This window comes from Zootoca vivipara, chromosome 15 (assembly GCF_963506605.1).
Source record: "Zootoca vivipara chromosome 15, rZooViv1.1, whole genome shotgun sequence".
Lineage (NCBI taxonomy): Eukaryota > Metazoa > Chordata > Lepidosauria > Squamata > Lacertidae > Zootoca > Zootoca vivipara.
The window spans coordinates 18,423,696-18,450,879 of NC_083290.1; the positions used below are offsets into that span (position 1 = coordinate 18,423,696).

General features: G+C 42.5%; 1 protein-coding gene and 1 long non-coding RNA gene across 8 annotated transcripts in view; one reads left to right on the forward strand and one right to left on the reverse strand.

Annotated features, from left to right (window-relative positions):
- On the forward strand, window positions 1–26,991 carry NFRKB (nuclear factor related to kappaB binding protein). Of its 6 annotated transcripts, none has more exons than XM_035138931.2 (28): window positions 1–153; window positions 1,839–1,988; window positions 2,604–2,704; window positions 3,551–3,706; window positions 4,865–5,066; window positions 5,650–5,777; window positions 6,580–6,754; window positions 7,671–7,772; window positions 8,692–8,765; window positions 9,932–10,016; window positions 10,893–11,094; window positions 11,963–12,071; window positions 12,507–12,633; window positions 13,668–13,733; window positions 14,561–14,640; window positions 14,725–14,768; window positions 15,668–15,728; window positions 16,861–17,035; window positions 19,025–19,131; window positions 20,007–20,130; window positions 20,850–20,929; window positions 21,173–21,393; window positions 21,897–22,185; window positions 22,586–22,855; window positions 23,243–24,028; window positions 24,356–24,462; window positions 25,218–25,353; window positions 25,702–26,991. In XM_035138931.2, exons 4-28 carry the CDS (start codon window positions 3,572–3,574, stop codon window positions 25,822–25,824), a joined length of 4,008 nt encoding a protein of 1,335 aa, XP_034994822.1. In that variant the 5' UTR covers window positions 1–153; window positions 1,839–1,988; window positions 2,604–2,704; window positions 3,551–3,571; the 3' UTR covers window positions 25,825–26,991. The 6 variants fall into 6 exon arrangements, with proteins under 6 accessions (XP_034994822.1, XP_034994827.1, XP_034994826.1 ...); XM_035138936.2 differs by having other exon boundaries at window positions 15,671–15,728; XM_035138934.2 differs by lacking the exon at window positions 1–153 and adding an exon at window positions 160–233.
- LOC118096779 (uncharacterized) overlaps window positions 17,057–27,184 on the reverse strand; it is a 13,284-nt gene continuing 3,156 nt past the window's right edge. For both annotated transcript variants that reach the window (XR_004693970.2, XR_009556809.1), the window contains exon 3: window positions 17,057–19,192. This is a non-coding gene — a long non-coding RNA (uncharacterized LOC118096779). The remainder of the gene's footprint in view (window positions 19,193–27,184) is intronic.

Genomic DNA, 27,184 nt, shown 5'->3' on the forward strand with positions numbered 1-27,184 from the left:
GCAGGGAAGGATCAAGCTTGGGCGCGCCCACGCGCCGCTCTCTCTCGCGCGCGCGACTGAAAGGGGAGGACTCGCGTGCTTCGGCGCATGCGCTCTTACCACCACCACCACCACCACCTCGACCTGGAAACGGAATGCCTGAGCCGGGTGCAGGTGAGTGGGGGTTCGGGTGGGGGGCGTCTGTTTGGAACGCGGAGGGCCGGATCCTCTTACTCGCCTCAGAGGCCTCTGAGGTAAAAAACGGAGCAGGCGCGTGTGGTGCTGAAGGTCTCCTGTGGGTCAAAGTTTGGGGGGGGGGCATTGACAACTTTGGGGAGGGGGTGCGAATAGATATACCTGGGGGCAGGTAGGGACAGGATAGGGAGGCGGGTTTGTGGGGGGCAAGGATGAGGTGCGTGTGTGTGGGGGAACTGTCTTTGCTCGTGGGCCCTCCCCTCCCCTTCTCCCCCCCGCCTTTTTTAAGAGTGTAACTTCCTCGGGGGCAGGGGGCTGTCTCCTCTTGCGTGTGCAAGCTTGTAAGGCGCACACCCTACCCTTGCTGTGCAGACAATAAAGGCTGTCGCTTCATTAAATTGTTGGCAGTGGGAATAGATTAACAGTGTATTTGACAGGCTAAGCTTGTACCATGAGGGAAATTCTCCCAAAGGTAGGTTGGGTGAGGAAGCATGTGTTTTAAGGGTTTGGCCACAATTATTATTATTATTTGTGCTGGCTGAAGACACATCTATTCGTGCAAAATTGGGTTGCCCGCTTCCCACTAACCAGCCATGCAACTCCCAAAAGCTGCTCCTATGAGAGTCAGGTGACCTTCCAAAAATAATATACGGTAGATGAAGGGTTATTGTTGTTATTATTTATAGCCTGCCTTTTCCTAGACCAGGGCTCAAGTTTGTTTATACAAATTAAAGCAGGGCAGGTGGAGTACGGAAAGCTAAAAATACATACAAGGTAACGGTTCAAAAGTGATTAAACTATAGGAGAATTAAAACACTATAAACATTAAAATGCACGTGAAAGTTGGTCTCTAAGGTGCTACTGGACAATTTTTTATTTTTTATATATTAAAATGCAGATTATCAAAACAGTACTACTAAAAGCCCTTTTCTTTAAAACAGAAAAGGGTAATTTTTTCATCAGAACATTTTGGAATGTTCTGAAGAGTGATCTAATTTAGCATGTCTGTTTTATTTGTATTAAATAAACAAAGATCCATTCATTGTTACTAATCAACTTTAGAAGTGGAAAGCATTAATTGGAGAAATACAGCTCTGAAAAATTTCCCACCCCAAATGGTATGACGTTTAGAGTGTTGGACTAGGACATGGGAGCCTACAGTTAGAATCTCCACTTGGCCATGCAGTTCATTGAGTGACATTGGGCCTGTTACTGTATCTCAGCCTAACCTACCTCACAGGGATTTTGTGAGCATAAAATGTTAAGGGGGAGAACCATGCACACAATCTCGAGCTCATTGATGGAAAAGGTGGTACATAAATGTAATAAATTACCAGAAATTTGCCATGTACAGTTCTTATAAGTACTGTATTTGTGCTAAACATAACTCTTAAAATCTGTTCCTTAGTAACTTGGCAGCATATAATATTAGAAGATTGCAATGCTTAAAATTGGTTACAGATCTAGATTTTGGAGATGCATTACTTTTGCTTTTTGGTATTTTATTTTTGTATTTTATTGTGGGGTCTTACTTGGTTGTTTAATTTGATTATACTGTATGTTGCTCATCGTAATCTTCTGTTAATTTGTGTGCCGCTTTCCTGATGAAATTATTCCCAAAATATGCAGACTGGTCAAACTAGCCATACTTTGCTTTTTGACAGCAAACCACAATGTGAAACCAAGATTTGTTGGTGGTTTATGAACTGTGGCTTGTTTCAACCATCATTTGGTGTCATGTGTGAACCAAACAGCCTTATTGAATCTTGGTTTGTTCCGTCACTGCATCTCAGATGCTTACCAAGCTGCACGAGGTAAGAACAGCTGGAAAACAAGCTAGTGAAATGCACTGTAGGTTGTGTGCTTGACTGTGAGACAACTCTTGATTTGTTGAGCAAACCATAGTTTAGATAGAGTCAGTGACTCTTCCTAATAAAAGTAGAAAGATGCATGACCACAGAAACTGAAAGCCTTATTGTTCTCATTGAGTTCCCCAAGTTAATGAACGTTAACCTAAACTGACCAATGTTACCAAAGACTAGCCAAATGGCAACAAGAATCCCAGCAATGTTGGCAACCAAATGTTCTTCTGGGGCCAAAGTGCAAATTCTCTGTTTGACTAGAAGGTAAAACTTCTCATTGAAGTCTGGTGCGTTGCAATTTTTATTGCTGGCATAGCAGATAAACCTCTGGTTCCCCTTCCCTTTTTTCTTCAAAACATTGATGAAGACAGAGACTTCATTTTTTATTGTCTGAATTTCTATCAAAGATAAGTGAGGTGTACTTATTTTGATAAATTATTTTTTGTAATGGGGCACTAAGAAAACCCACCACTCAGTGGAAATTTATTTGGTTTGGCAGTATTAATTAATAAAATACACTGTTTTAAATGTGACTCTTGTTCATTTGAGAATAAATCTTTTTCTCAGGACCAATATATTTCAGATGGCAGCTATATGTCTGCTTCCATCCTCTGTAACTGATGTTCCAAGTCCCTAGCTGGAGAAGCTTTGTGTTCTTCAAATAAAAGGTAAATATCACCAGTTGCAAGTAATGGACTTTCCTTTTTAGTAATTCCTCAAGACATGGCACTATAATTATTTTGGAACATGAATTACATTATTTTGCCACATAGTCATGTATTTTTATTATTTCAGTTAAATGTTGCTGTTGTCACACTGAAATTGTTCTGTATGCATAGACGTAATTCTTTAGAAGCGGTTCTATAATAGTTACACCTTTTATTTACTCAATCATAGAACAGGCTTGCAAAAAAACACATCTTGCTTGGTTACCTGTAACTAAGAAAGACCTCCTGTTGACCAGGCATTCTCTGGCGGCAGTTCACACTTTGTATATTGTGTTTTTACTTCCCTTCCACCACACACAAATCCTGAGGAATTCAGCAAGGCTTCTTTTTCTGCTTCCTGGTAAGCATATCTGAGCTTTTTTTGCAAGAGCTTTTGTGGAGAAGGACAGAGAACAAACTATACCATACTGTAGCAGAACAATATATTTTAAAGTGTGAGGTGTTAAACTGGGCTATCTTTTCCAAGAGCAGTAAGAGCTACACACACAAACATGATTTTCAAATAAGTGCCAACTGAGTTGGTCTATAACAATAATTAAATTGTTATGGTTTCTAGTGTATCTGAAGAAGTGTGCATGCACACGAAAGCTCATACCAAAATATAAACTTAGTTGGTCTTTAAGGTGCTACTGAAGGAATTTTTTTATTTTGCTTTGACTCAGACCAACACGGCTACCTACCTGTAACAATAATTAAATAAACTTTGTTTAATATTAAATCTGCTTGTACCTGTAGTGGAATTGTGAAAATAGCTTCTTGGCTACAGTAAGTTTCTTTTTGTTCTAGGGTTTCATTAGGGCATGAACAATGGATTCTTTGGATCACATGCTCACCGACCCATTAGAGTTGGGGCCACCTGGAGAAGGAAATGGCACACAGATTATGGAGGATTGCATGCTGGGATCCATTCGAATTAGCTTGCCAGAAGATCTCTTGGAAGATGTAAGTAGAACTGGAGTAACCTTTTTTCTTCCACATAGTGTAAAACAACAGTGTGATCTGAGAAGGAACCATTGCTATCTTTTGGAGGAATAATTCAAAAGTGGTGGAATCTCAGCAAACATTTGATAACTAAATTAGGTAGGAACAGCTTCAGAAACAGATACCTCTGAAAAGTTCGCAAGTAGGGCGTGAGAGAGGCAGCAGGGTTTTGTTACTTGAGCAGCATCCAGTCCTTGGGTATATGGCAATTGTTGTGAAGACTTTGTGAAGGAAACCCAAATAATGTGTCTTTGCTTTCATTGTCTGTAAGAAACCATTAAGTAACCCAATTTGCATGTCCAGATAAGCCAAAGATAATTGCTCATCTCAGTTCTCATCATCCTTGACCATTGGTTGTGTTGGCTGGGGCTGATGGTAGTTGGAGTACAACAACATTTAGAGGGCCAAGGTTCCTGACCCTGGACATAAGAGTGATTGTGAGACATGTTAGTGCATGCTACCTGATCGCTGCCTGCTTAGTTCCTCCCTTGCAGCAAGCAGGAGCAACAAGTTATGAAACATGGATTATCATTACATCCTATACCTGGGATCATGGTCTTTTCTCCCAAGCAAACAACGCTCATGAAGCCTTGTTCATCATAGTTTGTTCAGGAGAATCATAAATCTTGGGTTCAGATCTAATGACAAGCCAAGCTTCAATGAAGCATGAGTGATTGCGCAGCATGCATAAGATGCTGCCTGTTCACAGTAAGTCATTATACAGATACTTCAGGTACCTGAAGAAGTGTGCATGCACACGAAAGCTCATACCAATGACAAACTTAGTTGGTCTCTAAGGTGCTACTGGAAGGAATTTTTTAATTTTGTTTCATTATACACAGCTAACCTTGATGTGCAAACTAGGCCATTGGGTCTGTAAACTCTTCAGAGCCTTTCAGTGTTTAATGGAACATACTGTAACTTAACAGCTTTTGCTGCTAAAGAACAGGTTTTCTTAGTTTATCTTATTATTAGTCCATAACAATTTTCATTTTGTTCTTTTTTGTATAAATACAAAATTGTGGAGCTTTATATGACTTTCTCAAAAGTGGAATTTTTGGATCACATTTGAAGGATTTTATTTCATTCATCTCTCTCTCGCCCTCCCCCCTTCTGTAGCCTGAAATCTTTTTTGAAGTTGTCAGTCTTTCAACATGGCAGGAGGTGCTGACGGACTCGCAACGAGAACACCTGAAAAAGTTTTTGCCTCACTTCCCAGAAAGCAACACTGAACATCAAAATAATCTTATCCTGTCCCTGTTCAGTGGAGAGAACTTTCGGTTTGGAAACCCCCTGCACATTGCACAGAAACTCTTCCGCGGTCAGTGGCAGCTTTGTCTATATTTTAATCTGGCTTCATGACTTTGCTATTTAAGGTGACAAGTTGTAGGTCCTGAAAGTAGAAGTCACCTTTTTTCTAATTATGTGCTGCTGTATGTGTTGTAGTGCTGCACATTTGTAAGTGCTCCCATATGCAATACATTCACACTCTGTGTCTCATCCAATCTCTGTTCTGTCCTGCAGTTTGATGGGGGCGGGGAGAAGGGAAGGGAAGGGGATGTCTATCCCATTTCCTTCTTTCCTTGTGTGTGTTGAAATTATTCAGTCGTAAGTCTAGCATTGGCAATTTGCATTATCCCAGTTCCCTATTCTATGTGGTCAGGGTCCCATTGACAGGGTAAAAGCTAGATATTCAATTTCTTCTCGATCCTTTGTAATGTGCCTTGTACTCTACCCCAATATACATGATTATTGCATAACGGGGTTTTTTTTTTGGGGGGGGGTGGAGTGCCTCCTTCTCTTGAGATCTGACATGTGGCAGCTTTTGGATAATAAATAAAAAATAGCTTTCAGGCAGCAGGACGCCAAAACAGCAGTAACCATAGTATATGTTCTTTTTGCAGATGGACACTTCAATCCTGAAGTGGTGAAGTATCGACAGCTTTGCTTCAAGTCTCAGTACAAGCGCTACCTCAGTTCCCAGCAACAGTACTTCTACCGGTTGCTGAAACAGATCCTTTCCTCCCGGAATGTAAGCATTTGAATAAACTAAAATGTTCTGTAGAATATAAGATTTAGTGCAGTATTTGTCATTGAGGCTGGAGAAATCTCTCATTTGGTTGCCCAGGTGTCTTCACACAAGGCTGGGATTCGAAGAACTATGAAACTAACTCTCAGCGCTTAAGGGGTCTGTATGCTTGAGGTTTCTTAAAGAGCACTATTGTAACTATGAACATAGAAGCTGCCTTTAATGCATTCGGTCATTCTGCCATCTAGCTTGGTTTCTTTTGGTGGCAGTTGTCTGGGGTACAGAGCACTCTGAGAACCATTTCATGGAGGTGCTGCCAGGAGTTAAAACATGTGCATGCAAACCATATGTTCTAAGTCTGAGCAGTGACCCCTCCCCTATGCCACATACCAAAGTAAATAATATTAGAAAATGAATGGACTTCTGAAAGCAGCTTATGATGCAGCATGGGAGTCTCCTTTTAAAAGTTTTGATTTGCTTAAACCTTTTGGGAATGTTCAATCCTTTCTGCATACAATTATTAGCTTTTTGGATCCCAGCCTTTGTGGTGGCATGCATTGTGCAGGGACCAGTGCCTAAATGAAGTAATGTTGGTTCCTAAGGCTTTGATTTTGGTCCCTGAATATTAGAACTCCTCCATCCTTGCATATCACTCATTAAGAAGTTTGTGTATCTTGCCCCATCCACTTGGTGACTTACATGATGGGCTTTTGTTTAAACGTTACAAAATTAATGTATATGTTTCCTGCAAGTCATTGGCGCTTAGATGGAATTCAGTATGTTGCTATGCATATGTCTGTTTCAGCATCTGTTGGAGCTTGCCAGGAAAGGTGGTCCAGATCTGGTCCTGAAGAGGAAATACTCAGCAGCTGCTTGTGCTGCTGAGGAACGGGACCGGAGAACACATCGACGGTTCCTGAAAATCCTCAAGGAAGTGAAAGAGGAATGTGGAGACACCACCTTATCCTCAGATGAAGAAGGTAATGGCGGGGTATTCTTTAGAATAAACAAAAGCTTCTTAAGTGAAGAGTAGATGGAGAAGTCCCTAATGCTGTATCAGCTAAAAACCCCAACATGGAAATCAGTGCTGATATACACTTGCATATATACCAGTTGAATCTTGTTGGCCACTGTGAGAACAGGATGCCGGACTAGGTGGGCCATTGGCTTGATACAAGAGACTGTTACTATGTCCTTAATAGTGGGGTACCCCAGACATACCATATGTCCCTATAAAAATGGAGCAATGTCATGGATATTTTTATTTGTACTATATAATAGTATGACTTTAATGGAAGGTGCACATTCAGCCTAGCATTTATAACACATTTCCTGATACAGGGAAAACATATTCATGTCTAAGGTTAGGCTAATAGTACTTTTAAACATCTGTAGGACTAATGTCTTTCTAAGTATGGGTTAGAACTTTCTAAGTTCTGGGTGATCTTTTCTATCAATGTAGTCCTCCTCTTGATTCCCCTCTGATGTCCTCTTCTTAAACCCTGTTCTGCTTGGGAACAGAGCAGATCTTATATCCAGTTTGCCCTTCTCAACATTTTTACTATCCTTTAACTAAAATTGTGCTCACTGAGCTCTTTATTTTGGGTGCTTTCTAATAAACCTAAATATTTTTCTCATACTAAAACATCACGGCTGGCTTTATAAGTTTTAGAGCTACAATTAGGAAAATATCCTGATTAACACCTACTTCCCCTTTCTATGGACTTTCAAAAGAGCCATGCCTTTTCAACTCAGTTGATTGAAAAAGCAAAATTACTAAATAACTTGGATGTATGCGTGCATCTACTGCCTAGAAAAATGAGCCTTGTGCTCAGGTTTGTTGCTTCTGTTCTGCTACTATCCCTGTAGAAACCTCACTATTGTGTTGCATTTCAGATCTGAGCTCCTGGATTCCAAATTCTCCAGCCCATTGCCCAAGCCCCACTGTTCCTCTCAGAGTAATCCCCACATTATCAACCCAAGACATGAAAACAGCAGGTAAGCTCAAGTGGTATCTTGAAAACTTTATACATTAAAAATACATTTTCGCATAGGATTTTGCTTCTTAGTTTTAGAATTTAGAGATCTCCTTCCATTTTATAAAGACCATTTTCTTTTCCTCCTATGTTGGGCATTATTGCTCTCAATCCATGATCCAATCAAGTTTTCCAGCCAGGTTTATTGCTTGTTAGCCAGTCAGGGCATTCACATACACAAACAATAAAGAGAACAACAAAATAGGTACATATAAAATACATTAAACCAGGCATCCCCCTCCTATGGCCCTCCAGATATTTTGGACTACAATTCCCATCATCCCTGACCACTGGTCCTGTTAGCTAGGGATCATGGGAGTTGTAGGCTAAAACATCTGGAGGGCCGCAGGCTGGGGATGCCTGCATTAAACCATACTAAAATACAATTAAAATTGTACTGTTACAACTGATTGACATATATTGCCAACAATACACATTTGTATTGGCATTTTTCTTGTAGTAGCTGCCACTATATTAATGCACATTGACCTACTTTCTCTTTTTTTGAAGTGTCAAGGCTCATTTTATATCTGCTTAATTAACTATGCATCTGCATTATGCCACCAAGTGAAAATGACTTTGTTTTACAAAATAAAATATTTTAAATTAGATTTATGCCAGTCTAATATGAGATGCTGATTTATAAAGGCTTATTGCTTTGAAAGGAAAAGTATAAGACCCTGTTTCCCCGCTCCAACTTATAGCAGAAGATTTCACAAGCTGTAACTGATGGGCTGTAACTGATGGGAATTTATAGTCAATTGAGAAAAGTTGGTTGTAAGCCCTTAAAGCTTGTTGAAGATGGAAGCATTTCAGTTAAATGTGTTATGTAAATAGATTTACAGCAAACTTTTGATAGTATTGACTTCATTTTCCCCTAGATAAACTGGAATTTGGTGAGAATGACCTGAAGATGATACTGAAAAAACATCATGAAAAACGCAAGCGCCAACCTGTAAGCAAACCATGAAGAGGCCACTACTTCTCAGTATTCTTTTGCTAGTGCCTGTTTCTGCAGCAAAGGACCTAGAGAATAAGGCCCTCCTCCTTCCTTGCTAGCAGTCCTATCCTAAAGCATGTTTACTTGGAAGTACATTCCACTGTGTGTAGTGGGGCTTACTCCCAGGTAAGTGTGCATTGGGTCACAGCATGAATTCGTCATGAGAAGCAGATTTTCAGGTTTTTTTTTAAAAAAAAGTCCAGGGAGCTTGAGAGAGAACTTGATCCTCTTTCCCCTGGAGCCACAGTAATATTTGCAAGCTGATCTTATACTGCAGACTCAGTACAGTATGGGAGTGAAAGGATTCTGTTGAGATTTCAGTTGCTTTTCATTTGTAGGTTAAGTTTGGGCTGTTCAGGTGGAAGAGGTTGCAGTGGCAAATTGGGAATCCAGCCTATATCCTGGACAGGGCTTGGGATACTTGAGACAATTTGGAACCTGCTGGAATGTTGTACCTTAGCTGCATGATGGTGTCATTTGGTTTTTATTCTGCCTTACAGAAAGCAAGACTGAAAGTTTAAGCAAGGGGTGGGGAACCTGTGGTACACCAGTTGTTGTTGGAATCCAGCTCCCATCAGCCCCAACCAATGTTGCCAGTGGTCAAGGAAGATTAAGGAGTTGTAATTCAACAACATCTGGGGGGCCAAAGCTTTCCCATTCCTGGTTTAAATAAGATGTTGCACGAGCCTAAGCATGTTTACTTAGAAGTAAGTTTCATTGACTTAAACGAGGCTTACTCCCACTGAAGAGAGTTCAGGATTATAGCCCAAAGAGACTTGGTGTTGTGATTTCTGAGTACAGGGGAATCCCTGCTTATGTGAGGGTTCCATTCTGGGTCGCTGTGCACATCAGTGGGATGCGTGCAGGTCCGTTCTGGCCCGCCCTGCCCCCTTTCAATGGCAAAAACAATGCACGTCAGTGGTCGCACACGAGTGGGGAGGTGCTCGTGTTGTTTTAAGTAGAGATTTTCTCTAGGTATATCTGATATAAATAATAGTTTTTATTGGCAAACAACAGGAAAAGCAATGTATGATAGTTCAGTCTCAACAGGTGTCTTTCATTCCCCAGTTTTGCTTTATGGTTGCCGTTCTCCTTGTTGAATCTCTTTTTGTCCTGTATAGAGCCATCCTGACCTCATGACTGGGGATCTGACTCTGAATGATATCATGACGCGTGTGAATGCTGGTAGGAAGGGATCCTTGGCAGGTATGTGAATCAAGTTCCAAGGCTGCTACATGACTGCATTTTTACTATTTTCTTTAGCTGGAGTTGTTAGCAGATGAACATCTGTCACTGTATCTTTCAGGTTTTACTACCAATGGGAGCTAAAACTATAAGCAAATAAAATGTGGCAAGATTTGCAATGTCACTTAGTGATAATCAGGAAGAGTCCACAATAACTTGATGCTTTCCATGTTGGGGATGCCCTTTGCGTCTAAGCAACCATTTCTCAGACAACATAAATTTGGTTGAAAGATTCCTGCATTGCAGGAGGCTGAACTAGATGACCCCAAGGGTTTTCGGAGCTCTCCATATTTCATTTTTGTTTCAAAAGGAGACTTGCTTGCACATCTCTTGAAAATGTGTCTAGGAATCAAAATACTATGTATTTATGTAAATGCAAAGAACATTGGGTTGGCTTGATCATATTTGCTGTTTTGGTTAATTATACTTGCCTGCCACATCCTACAACTGGGTTATATTTCATTTCAATTCATGCAAGAAATGCTCTGATTCTAAACCATATTGGTTTAGATTCACAGAGGTACATGTTTTTAAAACCATGTGCCTAGTTTTGCTTTTTAGCTATTTCCTGTAATGTGGCCAAACCATTTCTGAATTCCTTCAGCAGCAGCTCTTGAAACAGTGTCAGCAGCTGTAACTGTCATAAAATGGAGTATTACATCTTTTGCATTGAGAGCTTTTTGTTATTCTTGACATGGCGGAAGAGGTGGTCACACCTGCACTTCTGTATTCTTCTATAAGCTAAAGTCTGGGCAAATGTACCTCTTGGCTAATATTTGATACCCTACTTAACCTGTAATGTGCAACTTACAAATTCTTCCTCTTTTTAAACTGAAGCTTTGTTTGACCTTGCTGTCCTCAAAAAGAAAGTGAAGGAAAAGGAAGAGAAGAAGAAGAAGAAGCTAAAAGTGATTAAATCAGAAGCAGAGGATTTCTCCGAGTCCCTTGGCAACACTGAAGGGATGCCTTCAATGTCTCAGAATCCATCCCCCATCCCGCCTATCTGGGATCCCCCATCTCTCTCATCTGTTAAAGAAGAGTAAGTTCCTTCCAGAAGAGAGTGCACACAATGGATGTGATCCACGAATTACATAATGAGGCATATTTACAACGAAGCCAGTTCTAGTCATACTGGAATGAATCAAAATAGAAAAGTTCAGCACAAAGAAGCTTTTTCTGTCCTGGTAGAAGTGATGCAGCATAGTTAATATATAGCCCATATAAATTGCATGTATGAATAAGGTGTCTGTCTATATTCTGTGTTGCATAGTGGTTGAAAATAAAATGCATGATGTGCAGTAATGCAGTGATGTAATTTAAAGTCAGCCTGCAGGGCACACTGACACATGAAAGATGGCAGGAGGAGAGAGTGTAATTTGAAAATATAAATGTAAATAGACTCCAGGTGAGGAATAATGATGTTGTATGTTCCTCTTGTCAAAAAGTGGAAGACCCATCAGCGATTAGTGCCTTTTTGCTGCCTTCTGGTGGAAGATAGATTCATAACTTGCCTCAGCTGTAAATTCATTAGATAACCTTAAGCTGATCAACTCCATCTTGGCTTTAAACCTCCCCTTTAAAAACTGTATCATGAAAATAGGTCAGTATTACTATCTCTTACAGCAGGTGTTGGGGAACCTGTGGCCCTCTAGATGTTGGTCTCCAACTCCCATCAGCTCCAGCCACCATGGCCAGTGGTCAGGGATGATGGGAGTTCAGCAACATCTGGAGGCAGGCCACAGGTTCCCCACTCTTGTCTTACTGGTTTGTTTGTAAGATTGCTGAAATATTGTACATGAAAGTACTTTGAATACAAAGAAAGAAACAGGTAGCTATGCTAAGCTACTCCTCATTCTCATAATTCAGTTAAGCAAATTCAGTTAAAGCAAATTCATCTTCTATCAAAGGCCTCTTGAAGATATCAAGCCGTGTCTTGGAGTAAATGAAATCTCCTTCAGCTTCTTTTCTCTGCTTCTGGAGATTCTGCTTCTAGAAGGCCCTGCTAGTCTCTCAGTGGTAAGAGTTTTTCCTGGACATCTTTCTTCAGTTGGGAGTTGAATGAATTAGGATGTAACCCTATTTATACAGTTAAGTGGGAGTAAGTCCCATCAAATTCAATGGGCCTTCTAAGTTGACATGTTTAGCCAAAGAGTGTTTAGATTTGTTGCCTATTCATTTGTTAAAACAATCTGTTGTTTCTTTTTTGTATTTGTTGTCCTTCCTTTTGTCCCCACCAAGAGATCCTTCCAAAATGATGGTTTTCAACCATCATTAGATAGTTCATTTCTGTGGATTTGCAGTCTTTTTGATTTCATGTGCTGTGCTTTGATTTGAAAGTGCTTTATTTATATTTATTGATTAAAATATTTCTGTCTCAGTTGTGAGTTCCAAGATGGTTTGGGATTTCACTATTAATTCTCATTATCACCATCCCTCCCTTCTTCGGCTCAGCTTGAGGATAAAGTCATGGATTGGCAGTCTTCCCCTGCCAGCACATTAAACAGTTGGTTCTCCTTCGCCCCCAACTGGTCAGAACTCGTTTTGCCTGCACTGCAGTATCTCACAGGTGACAGCAGAGGTAAGTCCCACTTTTTCGATCAACAACCAAAATAACATTTACTTTGAACCCTATTTCCATCATTTCAAGGTTTTTTCTTCTTGAGCTGTGCCAAGAATGAAGTAAGTTGGCTGTCTGTCATGGCCAGTGAACAGCTATTGCTTATAAAATTGCATTGTGTCATAGATGGCTTAGATCCAGCCCTTTCTTCCTGTTCTCTTTATTTATGATGGTAGCCACTTGATGTGAAATGGTAATTTTTTGCAGAAGGGATACATTTCTTGATATCCAAATTGTCATCTTCCAAATTTGTTCCCTTTAACCTTGATGCAACATCCGATTCTGTTCCTGAAAAACTGAATTCAAAACCGTTTAGTCAACAAAAATAGCCAGCAACCTGTTGTATCTTTGGGTTGAATCCAGTGAAGTAATTGCTTGAACGGAATGAGTTCTGCTTGCACAACAGAACTCCTTCTCACCTGCTCCAAATGGTATGGGGAGCCCTCTGAACAGATTATGTGGGTGCATAGGGGAAGGAAAAGGGAAAGTTCCATTGCACAAGTGAAAGTTGTTCCACTTGCACAGTGACTACATTGATTCCAGCCCCACATCTTTTGTACCGTCATGGCGGCTCTTGGAGACGATAACTTGGGTTCAGATATGCCCATCCACTTTTGTACATGGAAGGGTTATTTCCATCTTAGCAAAAGAGCATTGCATAAGAAAAGTGAACTGAAATCTAGATGTGATAATTTTGTGAAAACCCTTGTACAAAGCATTGCACAAGAGCATTTGCTCTCCTCCGCCCTGACTGCTTCTGCAGAGGGGAATGCAGACACTCCATGGATGGATGTGACAGAGCTCTAGGTACCTAGCTGCACAAAGCCTTCTGGTGGTGCATATCACCAGCACTAAAAACTGAAACTGCACTGAAACTTATTGGGTCCAGTCCCATACTTTAGAATAAGGTGTACCAATAGCCAACAGTTGACTATCTCATCCTACAGGAGTCAAATTAGAGACAAAGGGTATCCCAATAATGTCTTTTATTACAGATGCTCCTTCCAGTTTTTCTCCATTTGTTGAATTCAAAGAGAAAACTCAGCAGTGGAAGCTGATAGGTAAAGTAACTTCGCTTCTCTGTGCCCTCCTGTTAATAAGTCTTGACTGCTGTTCTCTTGAGGCATTTAGCTTCCATTTGGAGCTGGAGTGACTGAACATCTTCTGTTTCATCCTCTATTACTACCTTTATAGCTGTATAGTCCTATGTGTATAGCAGACTCTTGACTATGTAAAATCAATTGTGTGTGTGTGTGTGTGTGTGTGTGTGTGTGTGTTTAAATTCTCTTTCATGGATCTTGCATTATGTTACCATCCCAGTTGTCTACTAAGAGGCAAATAAATATTGCTTTCCCTATTTTTTCACCTCCTTGGTCATGGCCGAGCCTTTATATCAGCTTCAAGGACTGGGAGACTTCTTTGAGATGTATCAGTACAATCCCAATTCCAACTGTATGACAGGGGAGAGTGAAGGCACACTTGCTGACCACTCCACTGTGCTCCTGGCTGCCTCAGTGCACTGGAGTTATGTCTATGCTGGGATATCAGTTCTACTGGTGGAGGCTCTCTGTGCAGTTTAGGACTCTGTGCAGTACAGGGGGCTTCCAGGAATCAAACAAGGTCTGTGCTGCAGACATTCAGCCCTCCAATAAGTGGAAGGCAACTGGGATGCAGCACAGCATGTGAATCAGCAAACTGTAGTCACACTATGCCCCCCTATCACAATTGGAATATTGCAAGGGGGAATGCATTGAAAGGCCTTTGCTTCGTGTCCTTTTGCATAAAGGCCCTGGCTAAGGTGGGTGCACCCCACGTCATCTTTAGTACAACTACTGTAGCACAGATAGCAGCTGGTAACAACTCTCCTCTTTTTCGGTTCTCACCTTAGGCTCTTCACAAGACCATGAGAAGGAGCTGGCAGCGCTCTTCCAGCTCTGGCTGGAGACAAAAGACCAAATCTTCTTCAAGGTGAGAGAGGATATTTGTAGGAATGTGGCAGCAGCCCAGCTGGCTTGTCCAGTGTGCTGACAAAAATCTTTCTTTCATTGGTAGGACAACGAAGACAGCTCAGATGCCACCACGCCTAATCCCCGAGTGTAAGTATATATTCAGTTCAGAAATCTGCTCAAGTGTTAGTTAGGGTTACACTTATTTTTTCCTATTTTGAATTTTATTACAAAGATTATTCTATCAGTTACGTAATGCGAAACAGACAAGTTGTCTAAAGAGAAAGCTCAACATTAACTGTTACCCAAATGTGTGAATTAGATTGTTCTGTGTGGTTCGTTTTTCCAGTCAATAAATAATTGAGAAATTAGCTAGATTCTGCTCCTTTCTCTTGCATCTGTCTTAGTTTATTTCTGACTGTAAAATCTTGGCTAGCACTGATCATGCCAGAGGCAGAAGGAAGTTGGCAAGAATACTGAGTGTGCATTGGACAAATTACACTCTTCCCATATATTCTCCCTATAATTTAAGTGTTGGGCTGCCTTCTACTTCCAAATATTAACTGCTGCACAGGGTAGCTAGCTGTACTTTGCTTTAAAAAGCTTTCACCAAAAGAATTTCAGCATTTAGCAGCAAATGAATGCATACTTGCCAAGAAGTGTTAACCTCCTTTCTACATTACATTTTATCTTGCTCAGATCCGAATAACATGCTGCTCCTTACATCTTGACCTTTTGTCTTATAATGACAAAAGGTAAATCCTAGAAAGGTGATTTGTAATTTTTCTGAGAAGTGCCGCAAAAACAGAACTTGTGAGGTAATCCAGGTTGCTAGATTATTATTTTTTCTTCTGTTACTTGGACAGCCCCAACACTCAAAAATATGTACCTTCTGGATAAAATTTTTCTTCCTCCCCGCTTCTCTCTCACAACCATCTTTTTAGTTGGTTTGGGGATCTGACTCTGAAGGGTTCTGATCAGGTTTGGAGTGAACCATGTTGGGGAAGGTGGATGTATGCGCTCCAACCTCATGCTGTTGTTTGTTTCAGAAGGACTGACTATGTAGTCCGGCCTAGCACTGGGGAAGAGAAACGTGTTTTCCAGGAACAGGTGAGGGTGACGCACATTTCGTCCAGTGCATTGCCTATGCTTTGCCAGGATTGGATGGGGAAGTTTTATTTTATTATTTGTTTATTTAATCAATGGATACACTGCTTAACTGCAATAGTCTCTAAGTAGTTTACAAATATACAACGGGGTGGGTGGAAAACACTTAAACCTATAAAATCAGTTAAAATGCCTGCCTTCCAATTTATACATATTTTGCTTTTCAGCTTAAGGAGTCCATTTTCTGAGTAAAATATTCATCTGCATCAGTAACAGCCAGAAGAAACAGAAATTCCTAATGACAAAGAACTTTATTTCATTTCAGTTTCTCTCCTTTTTTCAACCTGTTTTCTTAAATGTTCAAAAAAAGGAACTAGCACACCATTTGACAAGAGGGTGCTTAAAAAATAGCTAGCAGAAAATCATATAAACATTTAGACAATCCTCATACCAAAATAAAAACTTAGCTCATACCAAAATAAAAACTTAGTTGGTCTTTAAGGTGCTACTGAAGGATTTTTTTTATTTTACTAAAAACACACAGAGATTGTGTTTTATGTTCTCATGTAGCATTAAGGTGTCAAATACTAATGTCCCAGTAGTTGCATTGTGTGTGCTCACTGCATTACATCACCTAGCTGAGGCTTGCTCTTTACTGTAGGCTAAGCCCTGATATTTGCAGCAATAAGAGATTCCACATGAGCTGTTGGGCTTTATAACTTATTATGCAGACATTAGATAATACTGGCGTGTAACTAGAGATGTGGAGGCTTGGGGGGGGGATAATAATAATAGGGCTGAAAGATATACACATTTCTCCTCCATTTGTCTTTACCAATATTATCAGTATTATATCTGACCAGCATTGATCTTTGAAAATGCAAAACTGAGAGATGCTCGAAACTAAGGGATTAATGCTTAGTATAAAGAGGTTTGCTGCCTATATGCTCCTCAGTATACGTGACTGAAATATAAGCAGTTGCCCTTCCTAATCTTTGCCTTCCCCTAAGCATTTGTTATTAAGTCAGTTCACATTAAGTGTTAGCCATAGATGCTTATCTAGAAACCTGCCCTGTTCTTTTGCCCTTTCAATCACTTGCTCATCTGAGCACTTCTCTTTCTCCGACATGTGCAGGAACGTTACAGGTACAGCCAGCCCCACAAGGCCTTCACCTTCCGCATGCATGGCTTTGAGTCGGTGGTCGGCCCTGTGAAGGGTGTGTTTGACAAGGAAACTTCTCTGAACAAAGCCCGAGAACATTCTCTGTTGCGATCAGACAGGCCTGCATATGTCACAATCTTGTCTCTTGGTAAGTTGACATTCTCTCTCTCTCTCTCTCTCTCTCTCTCTCTCTCTCTCTCTCTCTCTCTCTCTCTCTCTGTGTGTGTGTGTGTGTGTGTGTGAGAGAGAGAGAGAGAGAGAGAGAGATTTCAACATGTTACAGTCTTATTTAGGTTCGCAGTGACAATAGATTGTAAGAAGAGAGGAAACACAGCAGTGCAGCGGGGTCAAGCTTTAATTGTTCACAATGATAAACTGTTATGTTAGTCACCTTGAGAATTAGACACTGAAGAGGGGGAAAAACTATCCTAAATAAAGGAAGGTCCCAGGTTCAATTAATGGTGTTTCCATTTAAAAGACCCTTGCAAGTAGGACTAGGAAGACTTCCACCCAAGACCTTTGTGGCCACTGCTGGCAATAGTGACCAAGACAGGTAATAGCACTCTGTTTCTTGTGATCCTCTGATACTGGAGGTAATTAAGACATCGCCACCATGTTCAGTGGGTGCTGCTAATCACGATGACTATATATATCCCCAGTATTGGGCAAGATGCCTCTGACTGCCAGGTGCTGGGGAATGTGAGCAGAAGGATATTGTTGCGCTCATGTGTTGCATTGTGCTTCTCATAGGCATCTGGACACTGAGAACAGAATGCTAGATAGGCCTTTGGTCTGACCCAGCAGGGCTCTTCTTATGTTCTGACACTGCATAGGGCAGCTTCATGGTTTAGAGAAAAAGATTGCAGTGAAGAGGCTGAAGATACGAAGCTCCCTTATACCAGGTCAGAACATTTGTCCCTGTAACCTGGTATTGCCTACTTTGAATGCCAGTGGCTTCTTGGAGGCCTGTCCCCTCTCCTGCTGCCTTTTTGGAATGGGAGATGCCAGGGGTTCAGCCTGGTTGTTCCATCTAGGAAGCACAGTCCATGAGGAATTTCTGTAGCCAGGATTAACAAGGGACCGAGTTACAGCATAACACAGGAAAGGAACAGAGGGAGGAACAACCTGTCGTGTGGAATAAGCATGTCCTTGGAAAGCATGCAAGTAATAAAAGTTTGTTAAACTTGCTTAAAATAGGTAGAAACATTTCAGTCTACAGTCATACCTCCGTTTAAGTACACTTCGGTTTGAGTACTTTCAGTTTAAATACTCCGCGGACCCGTCTGGAATGGATTAATCCACTTTCCATTACTTTCAATGGGAAAGTTCACTTCAGGTTAAGTACGGACTTCCAGAACCAATTACACTCATACTTCGGGTTAAGTACGCTTCAGTTTGAGTACTCCACGGACCCATCTAGAACAGATTAATCCACTTTCCATTACTTTCAATGGGAAAGTTCGCTTCAGGATAAGTACGCTTCAGTTTAAGTACAGACTTCCGGAACCAATTGTGTACTTAAACCACTGTATTTGAGGGAACGATTACACACAGTGTGTGTGCCCTCCCATCAGATGTCAAGGAGATAAAGAACTACACAACTTTTAGAAGACCTCTGAAGGCAGCCCTATATCAGGAAGTTTTTAATGTTTGATGTTTTACTATGTTTTTATATGTACTGTAAGCCGCCCATAGTGGCTGGGGAAACCCAGCTAGATGGGTGGGGTATTATTATTATAAATATAAATATAAATAAATAAATAAATGTGGAAGAATGAGAGAGAGAGGAAGAGAAACAGAAACAGGAGACATTCTTATTGGACTGGTAGAGAGCCATACTGCAGGGTTTGGGGCTGTAGCCCAAGATGAAATGAGAACACTGGCAGAAGATGAACAGCAAGGAAGCTCAGATTTATTCTTAAATCTAGCTGCTTTTCTAAGTTATAAGTAGCCAATGACCTTGAGGATTTCTTCAGGGTGTGGGACTGCTATCTAAAGCAAGTGTTCAATTGGTATAAAGCCCAAAGTTAAAGTTAGAAACCCACACAGTGAGTGGAACCTGAATGGTTCAAGTGTTACTTCAGTCTTTGTGTCAGTTGAGGTCTTCACGATGCTTTGATCTTTTTTGCTGTCTCAGTTAGGGATGCTGCTGCCCGTCTTCCTAATGGAGAGGGAACTCGTGCTGAGATTTGTGAGCTGCTTAAAGACTCTCAGTTCCTCGCTCCTGATGTCACCAGTGCTCAGGTAAACTGGGAGAGCACAGAGGCATTTTCTTTTCAGCGTTCCTTTCTGATGAGAATTGCTCCTGTTGAATGGAGAAGCACCTTGTGATTGATTTTTAAGGTCTACAATTCCATAGCTTACGAGAGTGATAAAGCTATAGACCAGGGGTCCCCAGACTTACCGGGCTTCGGGCTGGAGGGCAGGGGAGTGCGCGCGCAGTGGGCCGGAGGGCGGGGGAGTGCGCGCCCGTGCGCATGCGCACACGGTCGGAAAAAAATCGCCGAAAATCGCTTGTGCGCATGCGTATGGGCCTCCCCCGACCCGGAGGTGCATCGCAAATGACCTCTTCTGGGGTCATACACATGCGCACAAAGGATTTTCGGCAATTTTTTTTGTCGATTTTGAAGATTGTCGCCGCGCCGCACGACGTAAGAGCGGGCGGCGGGGGTCGTCACGGGCCGGATTGGGAGGCCAATTGGGCCGCATCCGGCCCGGGGGCCGTAGTCTGGGGACCCCTGCTATAGACCAACTTATGGAGTTGGCAGTGCTTTTTTTTATATAATGAAGTCTGAACACTGAAACAACAGTTTTTGGTAGAGATGTGTATAATACACTACAGCTTGCCGGTGCTGTCATCTTTGTTGTAGAACTACAGCACTCGAGGAAGCTATACATGGTAATGAGCAGAGGTCTGTTTTGATCTAGGTAGCCTGAGAGCTTGATGTATGTTTCTCAGACGATTTACCATCTCAGTATGGGGCTATTTTAGACATCCATTTTGCTTCTAATTGTCATGCCCCTTTTCTTCCTTCCTGCATGTGCAAAATATATTTGCTATGATGATTCTGAGCTGATCGGTTTTGCACCCTCTGTTTAATTGTGAATTCTGTTCTCAGGTTAACACTGTGGTGAGTGGTGCACTGGATCGATTGCATTATGAGAAGGATCCCTGTGTGAAATATGATATTGGACGTAAGCTATGGATATACCTACATCGAGACAGGAGTGAAGAGGAGTTTGGTGGGTGTTCGCTGAAGGGCCTTACAGCAACCAGATTGCAATATAATGGATAGAGGTGGCCTTGTCTTAAATGAAGAAGAAAACTGGTGCTGAATTTTTAAAATCCCATTTCAAAAACCCACAGCATTCTACAAATTCAGCAACAGGGTGGGGGTTAGGTGTAGTTCCAACTCCCAGTCCTGGAGAAGGATCCTATATCCCCACATGTGTTACTTGGGATAACCTGATTGTGCAAGGATATAGGGTGTTGTTCATGCCTTAGGGTACCCACATATACACACACACAGATACATATCCAATTTTAGTATAAATTCCCCCCAAAAGGTGTATTTAATCCTTGCCAGCTACTAAAAATGAGATATAAACAAGTTTTCCCCTGTTTACTGTAAATTCTGCCATTATGGAGATGGAACATGTAATTTGCCTCTTGTTCCTGACTAAACAGCAATCACTTTCTCTTATTCATCATTCAAATTGAAAGGCATAAAAGCCTTCTCCAGGGGACACATTTACAGAAAATGTCATAAACATGCATTTCATGCAAGACCTGCCTCTTCATGGCTAACAAATTATCTAGTTTGGTATGTTTTCTATTGATCACAGAGTAGGAATTCTTGGAAGAAGAAGTGTACTTCAAGGAAAAAGAGAAGCTGGCTACATAGGTGGGCAGCCTCATTCTTAGCATCTGTTTGAGAACCCTTCCTTATTCTTCCTTGCAGAGCTGATTCATCAGGCTCAGGCGGCTGCAGCTAAAGCTAGAAAAGCCCTTCAGCAGAAGTCTAAACCTCCTGCAAAGATAGTAAGTTGCTCAATGTAAATACATGAGGCACAGATTTTTAGACTGTCAACTGTTTTGGTTGAATAGGCTTGCCACCCAATCTCATCTCAAAGGTTTATTTAATTATCACCAATAGACTCAAGGATAGCTCTGGTCTATCCCTAAACAGCCCTCTTCCCACTCACACAGGGTTGTCCGGGCTTAGTGCATTTCCACCCCCCCACCCCACCCCCATTGATGTCCACTATTTTGTTGCCTTTGCAGAAGTCCAGTAGCAAGGAGAGTTCAGTGAAAGTGGCTACTAGTGGCACCTCTGAGCCTAGCCAGCTGAGCCTTAGTGATTCCAGCATGCCACCAACCCCTGTGACTCCAGTGACACCCACTGCCCCTCCGCTGCCAGCAATGCCCATTTCACCACCACCAGTCTCTGTGGTTAACAAGAGTTTGCCAAATGTTGCATCAGAGCAAGCTAAACCCAACCAAAGGTAAGTCCTTTTCCTGTCTTTGCAAAAAGCAGGGGTTCACAGGATTTGGGTCATAGATATCTCTAGTGAGGAGTGGAAATACTGTTGGGGGTGCTTTAGGACCATCTGGAGTTAAGAAAGAAGTTCAGCCAGTCTGCTGTCCTAAGCAGAATCTTCCACAAGTGAACCTTCCCCCAAGTGGTACAAAAAAGGAAGACTATATTAGAAAAACCATTCAACTTGGATTACTTGCCTGAGTGGGGCAGGGAAGGTGAAAATCACATAGATATCGCAAATCAGTTGTAAAAATCTGTTTATGTAGTCTTGCAATGAATTATCTGTTCAGTGAGCTATTTATTGCTTGGTTGCAGCTAGAATTATTACCTGTTAATAACCGTTTTAAATGCTTGATTGATTTTGGTAGCTTAAGGCAAAATAGTGAAAACTTTGCTGATTGCTGGACTGTTCTAGAACAGACTTGTGCTTTTAAGTTAATCAACTTACTCTTTTCAACTTATTCACAGCATCCTTCTGGTGTCGTCTCCCACCATGCCACAGCTGGGGACTTTGCTCTCCACAGCACAAAGTACCCAATCACAAACTGGGCCTCAGCAAACCCCCCCTCCTCGGGTGGCCAGCCACACATCTTCCTCAGGACTCCCACAGGTTCGAGTGGTTACAACACAGTCCAGCCTCCCACCTGTGTCTCAGCCAGCCCCACCAGTGATCCAGCAGCAGCAACAGCCCCCACCAGCACCTGTTCCTCAGGTCCATGCCCCTTCCACTTCTGCACAAACCAAAGCACTGCCTCAGGTGAGGGATATCTCTGTGGGAAGTTAGCCAGAAGGATTAGCAGTCTTCTTCCCAAATTGTCATCTGAATTATGGCCTATGGTCATCTCTTAGACACATCACATACTTTTTGCAAGCAGTTAAATCCCATGGGCAGTTTATAACTGAAGGAAAGCCATGCAAGTGTACAGAGAGAGCGTGATTGGAAGAGAGAGCATTCCTGAATAAAATAGGTTTTAAAGGGCATTTGGAAGAGAAGCATTTGGAAAGAGTATCCTCAGTAGTTAATTCTGCAAGGGTGAGGACTGTTGTCTCAGGATTTCTAATAATGTTAGGGCATCATGAAACTGAATAGAAGGGTGTTGCACCAAATAGGCAAAAAGACAACCACCTTGACGACATCTACTTTTTCTTGTCCCTAGGCTGTCAACACTGTCACGGTGAAAGCTCAGACCAGCCCAGTCCAGGTGCAAAGGCCAACAGTTTCTGTCACAGGACCAGTCAGTGTTGCTGGGACAGGGATCTCTGCAGCCCTCAGCCCTGCCCCAAAGCCAGTGACCAGTTCTCCAGGCAGCTCTGCCCCCAACTCCTCCTCTGTGTCTCTGTCGTCATCATCCTCCTCCTCCTCGACTTCTTCCTCTTCATCCACCACAGTCCTCCAGAACGTAGCTGGCCAAAATATCATCAAACAGGTGAGGGGCTGTACCATACTGAGAAATGGTTTTGGAGTATAAAAGCCAGCCTATGCTGATCAGATTGAGTTCAGTGTTCTGGCTCCAGCTGTGGCCAGCCAGATGCCCTTGAGAAGCTGACAAGCTGAGCACGATGACTTTGTGCTTTTAAATTACCAATGGGTCCCTGCCCAAAATGCTATGGCTGGCAAAATATACATGGGCATGTGAGCACTTGCTGAAAATCTTGCCCTTTCCTAGTAGCTTAGTTTGGCGTGCCTTGTCTCTCTTTAATGGAGCATGGTATTCATCCATGCACCCAGTGCTGTATAGCATTCTGCCTTGGAAATGGTATGTGTCTCTGTCTGTGCAAGAGAGATATTCAGCACAATCCATTTTTCCTTACAGGTGGCTATTACCGGACAGCTAGGGATGAAAAGCCAGCCTGGGAGCAGCATCCCGCTTACCGCCTCCAACTTCCGCATCCAAGGCAAGGACGTTCTGCGCCTGCCTCCCTCCTCCATCACCACTGATGCAAAGGGACAGACAGTTCTCCGCATTACTCCTGACATGATGGCCACCTTGGCCAAGTCCCAAGTCACCACCGTCAAACTGACACAAGACCTCTTCACTGCTGCAGCCACTGGAAACACTTCTGCCGGCAAGGGCATCTCGGCCACTCTGCGTGTGACTTCCAGCCCCATCCAGTCTTCTGACTCTCCCGCCAAGACCAGCACACCCACCTCTGCCTCACCGGGCCCAGCTGGGCCCACAGTGGTCAAAGTGACTCCTGACTTGAAGACTGTGGAGTCCACTGGCTCTGCGTTCCGGCTGATGCCGGCTCTGGGCATGACTGTAGCAGACCAGAAGGGCAAGGCCATCACTACAGTGGCATCCACCGAAGCCAAGCCAGCTGCCACGATAAGGATTGTGCAGGGGATGGGGGTGATGCCACCAAAAGCTGGGCAGACCATTACAGTGGCCACTCATGCCAAGCAGATGACTGCTGCCTCGTCTGTGAGCGTCCCTGGCACAGTCCACACCTCCGCTGTTTCTCTGCCAACCATGACTGCTTCTGTGTCCAAAGCGGTTGCTGTTGTGTCAGGGGGGGCAGGGACACCCATAACAATAGGAACAGGGACCACTATGCGACAGGTTCCAGTGAGCACCACAGTCGTCTCCACCTCCCAGGCAGTAAGTCATCCCTGCAGGGGATAGATAACCCTTTGGGTCCCTTCCAACACTACAATTCTGTGATTCCTGTTTTTTGGTAGGATAAGCTTGATTGACAAGCATCCGTTTCTAAGTGGGGATGCCACCCTGTCTGTCATAAGTAGGCACTGACTTATGGAAGAGCATTGAATGCCATTAGCAACAACTGTGTATGTATTTTGGGAACCCCTCAGCATCCTGAAAACTTTAATTTGGGGGAGGGCCTTTCCCCCCGTTCTTGGTAACTGTGTGGCAGAGAGGTGGTTGCTGAACCTCTATAATTTCTGTGTCTGATGCTTCTTTTCCCAGGGGAAGCTGCCTGCCCGTATCACAGTGCCCCTCTCCGTCATAAGCCAGCCTGTGAAAGGCAAGAGTGTAATGACGACCCCCATTATCAAAGGCAACCTTGGGGCCAAGTGAGTAACACAGGAGGATTATGTGCAATCTTCAGGACTGCATTTGTGTATGATGAGCGACTATTGCAGATCACAATTAGATCAATGGAAGGCCTAGCCAAAAGGACTTTAAAGCAATCAAATTTGCAAATTTCCTCTTAGTCACAGAAAATGAGTCAAACAAATTCTGCCTGTAGGAAGTGCTAATTCACACTACTGAGTCTTGCTTCCCAAATCCAACTAGTGGCCGACGAGTTTACCAGTGTTGGTGGTGTTTTGATTTGGATACCTCACATACCCACCTTCTGGGGTTGCCAACTTTTCAGCCTGCCCTTTTAGGTGTGGCTTTGACAGTTGCTTGGTTTACAGATGTTGGCAGGTGGGAGTGTTTCATTTCTAAGCATGGAAAATCTGTCCCGGCTGGTTTTTTACACAAATTCAAGCTGCCCTTTTAAAAGCTCAAAAGAAGGCTTGGTCGTTTTTCCTACTCATTAGGCAGTTCCCCTCTAAAGCAGCATGGAATTGTGCAGATATTCTGCAGCCAACCCTTGGAAGGCGAAGGGTAAAAAGTGCAGCTGTTGGTTAATCCTGAGCACAGGGTTGTGTTTAGACACATTCTTGTAGCATATTCAGAGCCTGATGGTGGTTCTGACCAATACTCAAGGCCAATGTGGTACAAACACACTTTCTAAGTTCTGCTATTATGCAAGAAGCACCTTAGCAAGATCCAGCCCCACTGTGTCACCACTAACTTCTTAACGGGTTTCTTCCAATAGTATCAGCGGACTGGGTAGAAACATTATTCTCACCACCATGCCAGCTGGGACGAAACTGATCGCTGGGAACAAGCCAGTGAGCTTCCTGACCGCACAGCAGCTACAACAGCTGCAGCAACAAGGCCAGGCCACACAGGTAAGGCCTGCATCTCATTTCTCCCCCTTATCCTCTGCTGCATCAGGACTTTGCATTGACATGGCACACTCACAGTCCCAACATCATTGTACCACACAAATGTTCTGATTATTTTTCATTTTTGACATTCAAATAAGAAGCTTAGATTTGGTTGGGGGGGGGGGTCCCTACGAACACACTTGCTTAAACATTGGAACTGGTAACCTGAAGACAAGGGCAAGATGGGAGTGGAGGGCTTTGCTTGATTACAGTTCAGCTCCCAGTAGTATTTATGTTTCTGCAACGTGGCAGAGGGTCAGCTGAATGATTAAATGTATTTTCTTTCCTTCTGCATGCCGTTTTGCACAGGTGCGAATTCAGACACTCCCAGCCTCCCATCTCCAGCAGGGAACGGTGTCTGGCTCTACAAAAGCAGTCTCCACTGTTGTCGTGACAGCAGCGCCATCTCCAAAACAGCCACCAGATCAGTAAATTCAACGGCAAGCTGTAATTTTGCAAGAGTTACTCCAGCCCTCTTATTCCATTTCTGCCCAACTAGGGCTTGCTAGAGTCAGACTCTACTTACCCGCAAGTTGGTTCCTGATCTTTTGGAAGCACTTGTGGGAAATGCCCGTCGTTTGGTTTCTGTTAGAATAAGCAGAAACCCTAACACAAGCGTCCTGGAGTGCTGCATTTTAATAACCTTAACACCTTCATGTTAAGTTGCTGGACCCAGCCATCCGCTCAGAAAGTCTGGTCTCTTCTTTTTTTAAATTTTCAACCTAACAGAATACAAGTTTCAAAGAAACCTGCTGAATTAAGGCAAGAAGGTCTTAGAAGAAATGGACAAGTTATATTGCACCGGACTTCAGTTTTATCATTTCCAGGGTGGTTCTTATGGACGTTCTGATGCTGGATTTTAAATATTTGGTGCCTAAGCTTTCACCTGTTTATTTGATAATTTTATTCAGTTTTTTTTAAAAAAACTAAGTTTCTTGGCAACTTTCCTTCCCTCTCTGTGCATAAACTTCACCTATACTGCTTTATCCTCATCAAACTAAGTGTTTATATAAGGTGGTATAAAATTGACCTTATGTGAAATGCTCACCATAGTTGAAGAAAGCCTAGAGAGAAAGAGAAGAGGGTATTCTAAGCTGGTTGTGAAAAAGAGCCAAAAGCAAACCCTTCCCCACGAAAAGCTTAACACCTTGGACTTTATGTGACGGGGTAGTCACCTTTTGGAATGAAAAGCTAAAGAAAGCTTGACACTGTGTACCAAGCTATCTTCATATAAATTCATTTTACTGATGTTGATTATCACTATTGACTTTCCTATTCTTAACTGAATCTCTTATCAAAATGCATTTTATCCAATTAAGAACATTTACACACTAACGGGGGGGGGGGGGGGGAGGAATTATTGTTCGACACAGCCACACATGCACATACTTTTTTATATGCTATCTCTGCCACAGCTGCAGCATTGGAATAATAAACAGATTGTCAGTTTCCGTTTTCCCCTTTTTAAAAGTGAGCAAATTGTGCTTATTAGAACAAAGTAGAGGCAAGATTCCAGGGCTGCTATTCATGCACAAAATGACCGTTTTGAGACAACTGGGGCAAAATACAGAATAATATTAAAGGAGTTTAAACCCGTTATTTGGTAAGGCCTTTCAGTTGCTGAGGTAACTACTCTTGGGTGTCCCCCCCCCCCAGTAAATTTGACAAACACCTGCTATTTATCTTTTTTAAGGCCAGCTAAGTTTATAGCCCTCTTGATTAACAGCATCTGCTACATTCAGAATCAAAGAAGGAGATACTATGTGCCGTCTGCTGGTCCCAAGCTGTGACT

Excerpts from the sequence above, each read along its gene's own strand:
- NFRKB (XM_035138931.2), top strand. The coding sequence starts at position 3,572 with ATGGATTCTTTGGATCACATGCTCACCGACCCATTAGAGTTGGGGCCA. Across the intron at positions 8,766-9,931 it reads AAAAACGCAAGCGCCAACCT|AGCCATCCTGACCTCATGAC; the intron begins GTAAGCAAACCA and ends TGTCCTGTATAG. Across the intron at positions 25,354-25,701 it reads AACAAGGCCAGGCCACACAG|GTGCGAATTCAGACACTCCC; the intron begins GTAAGGCCTGCA and ends CGTTTTGCACAG.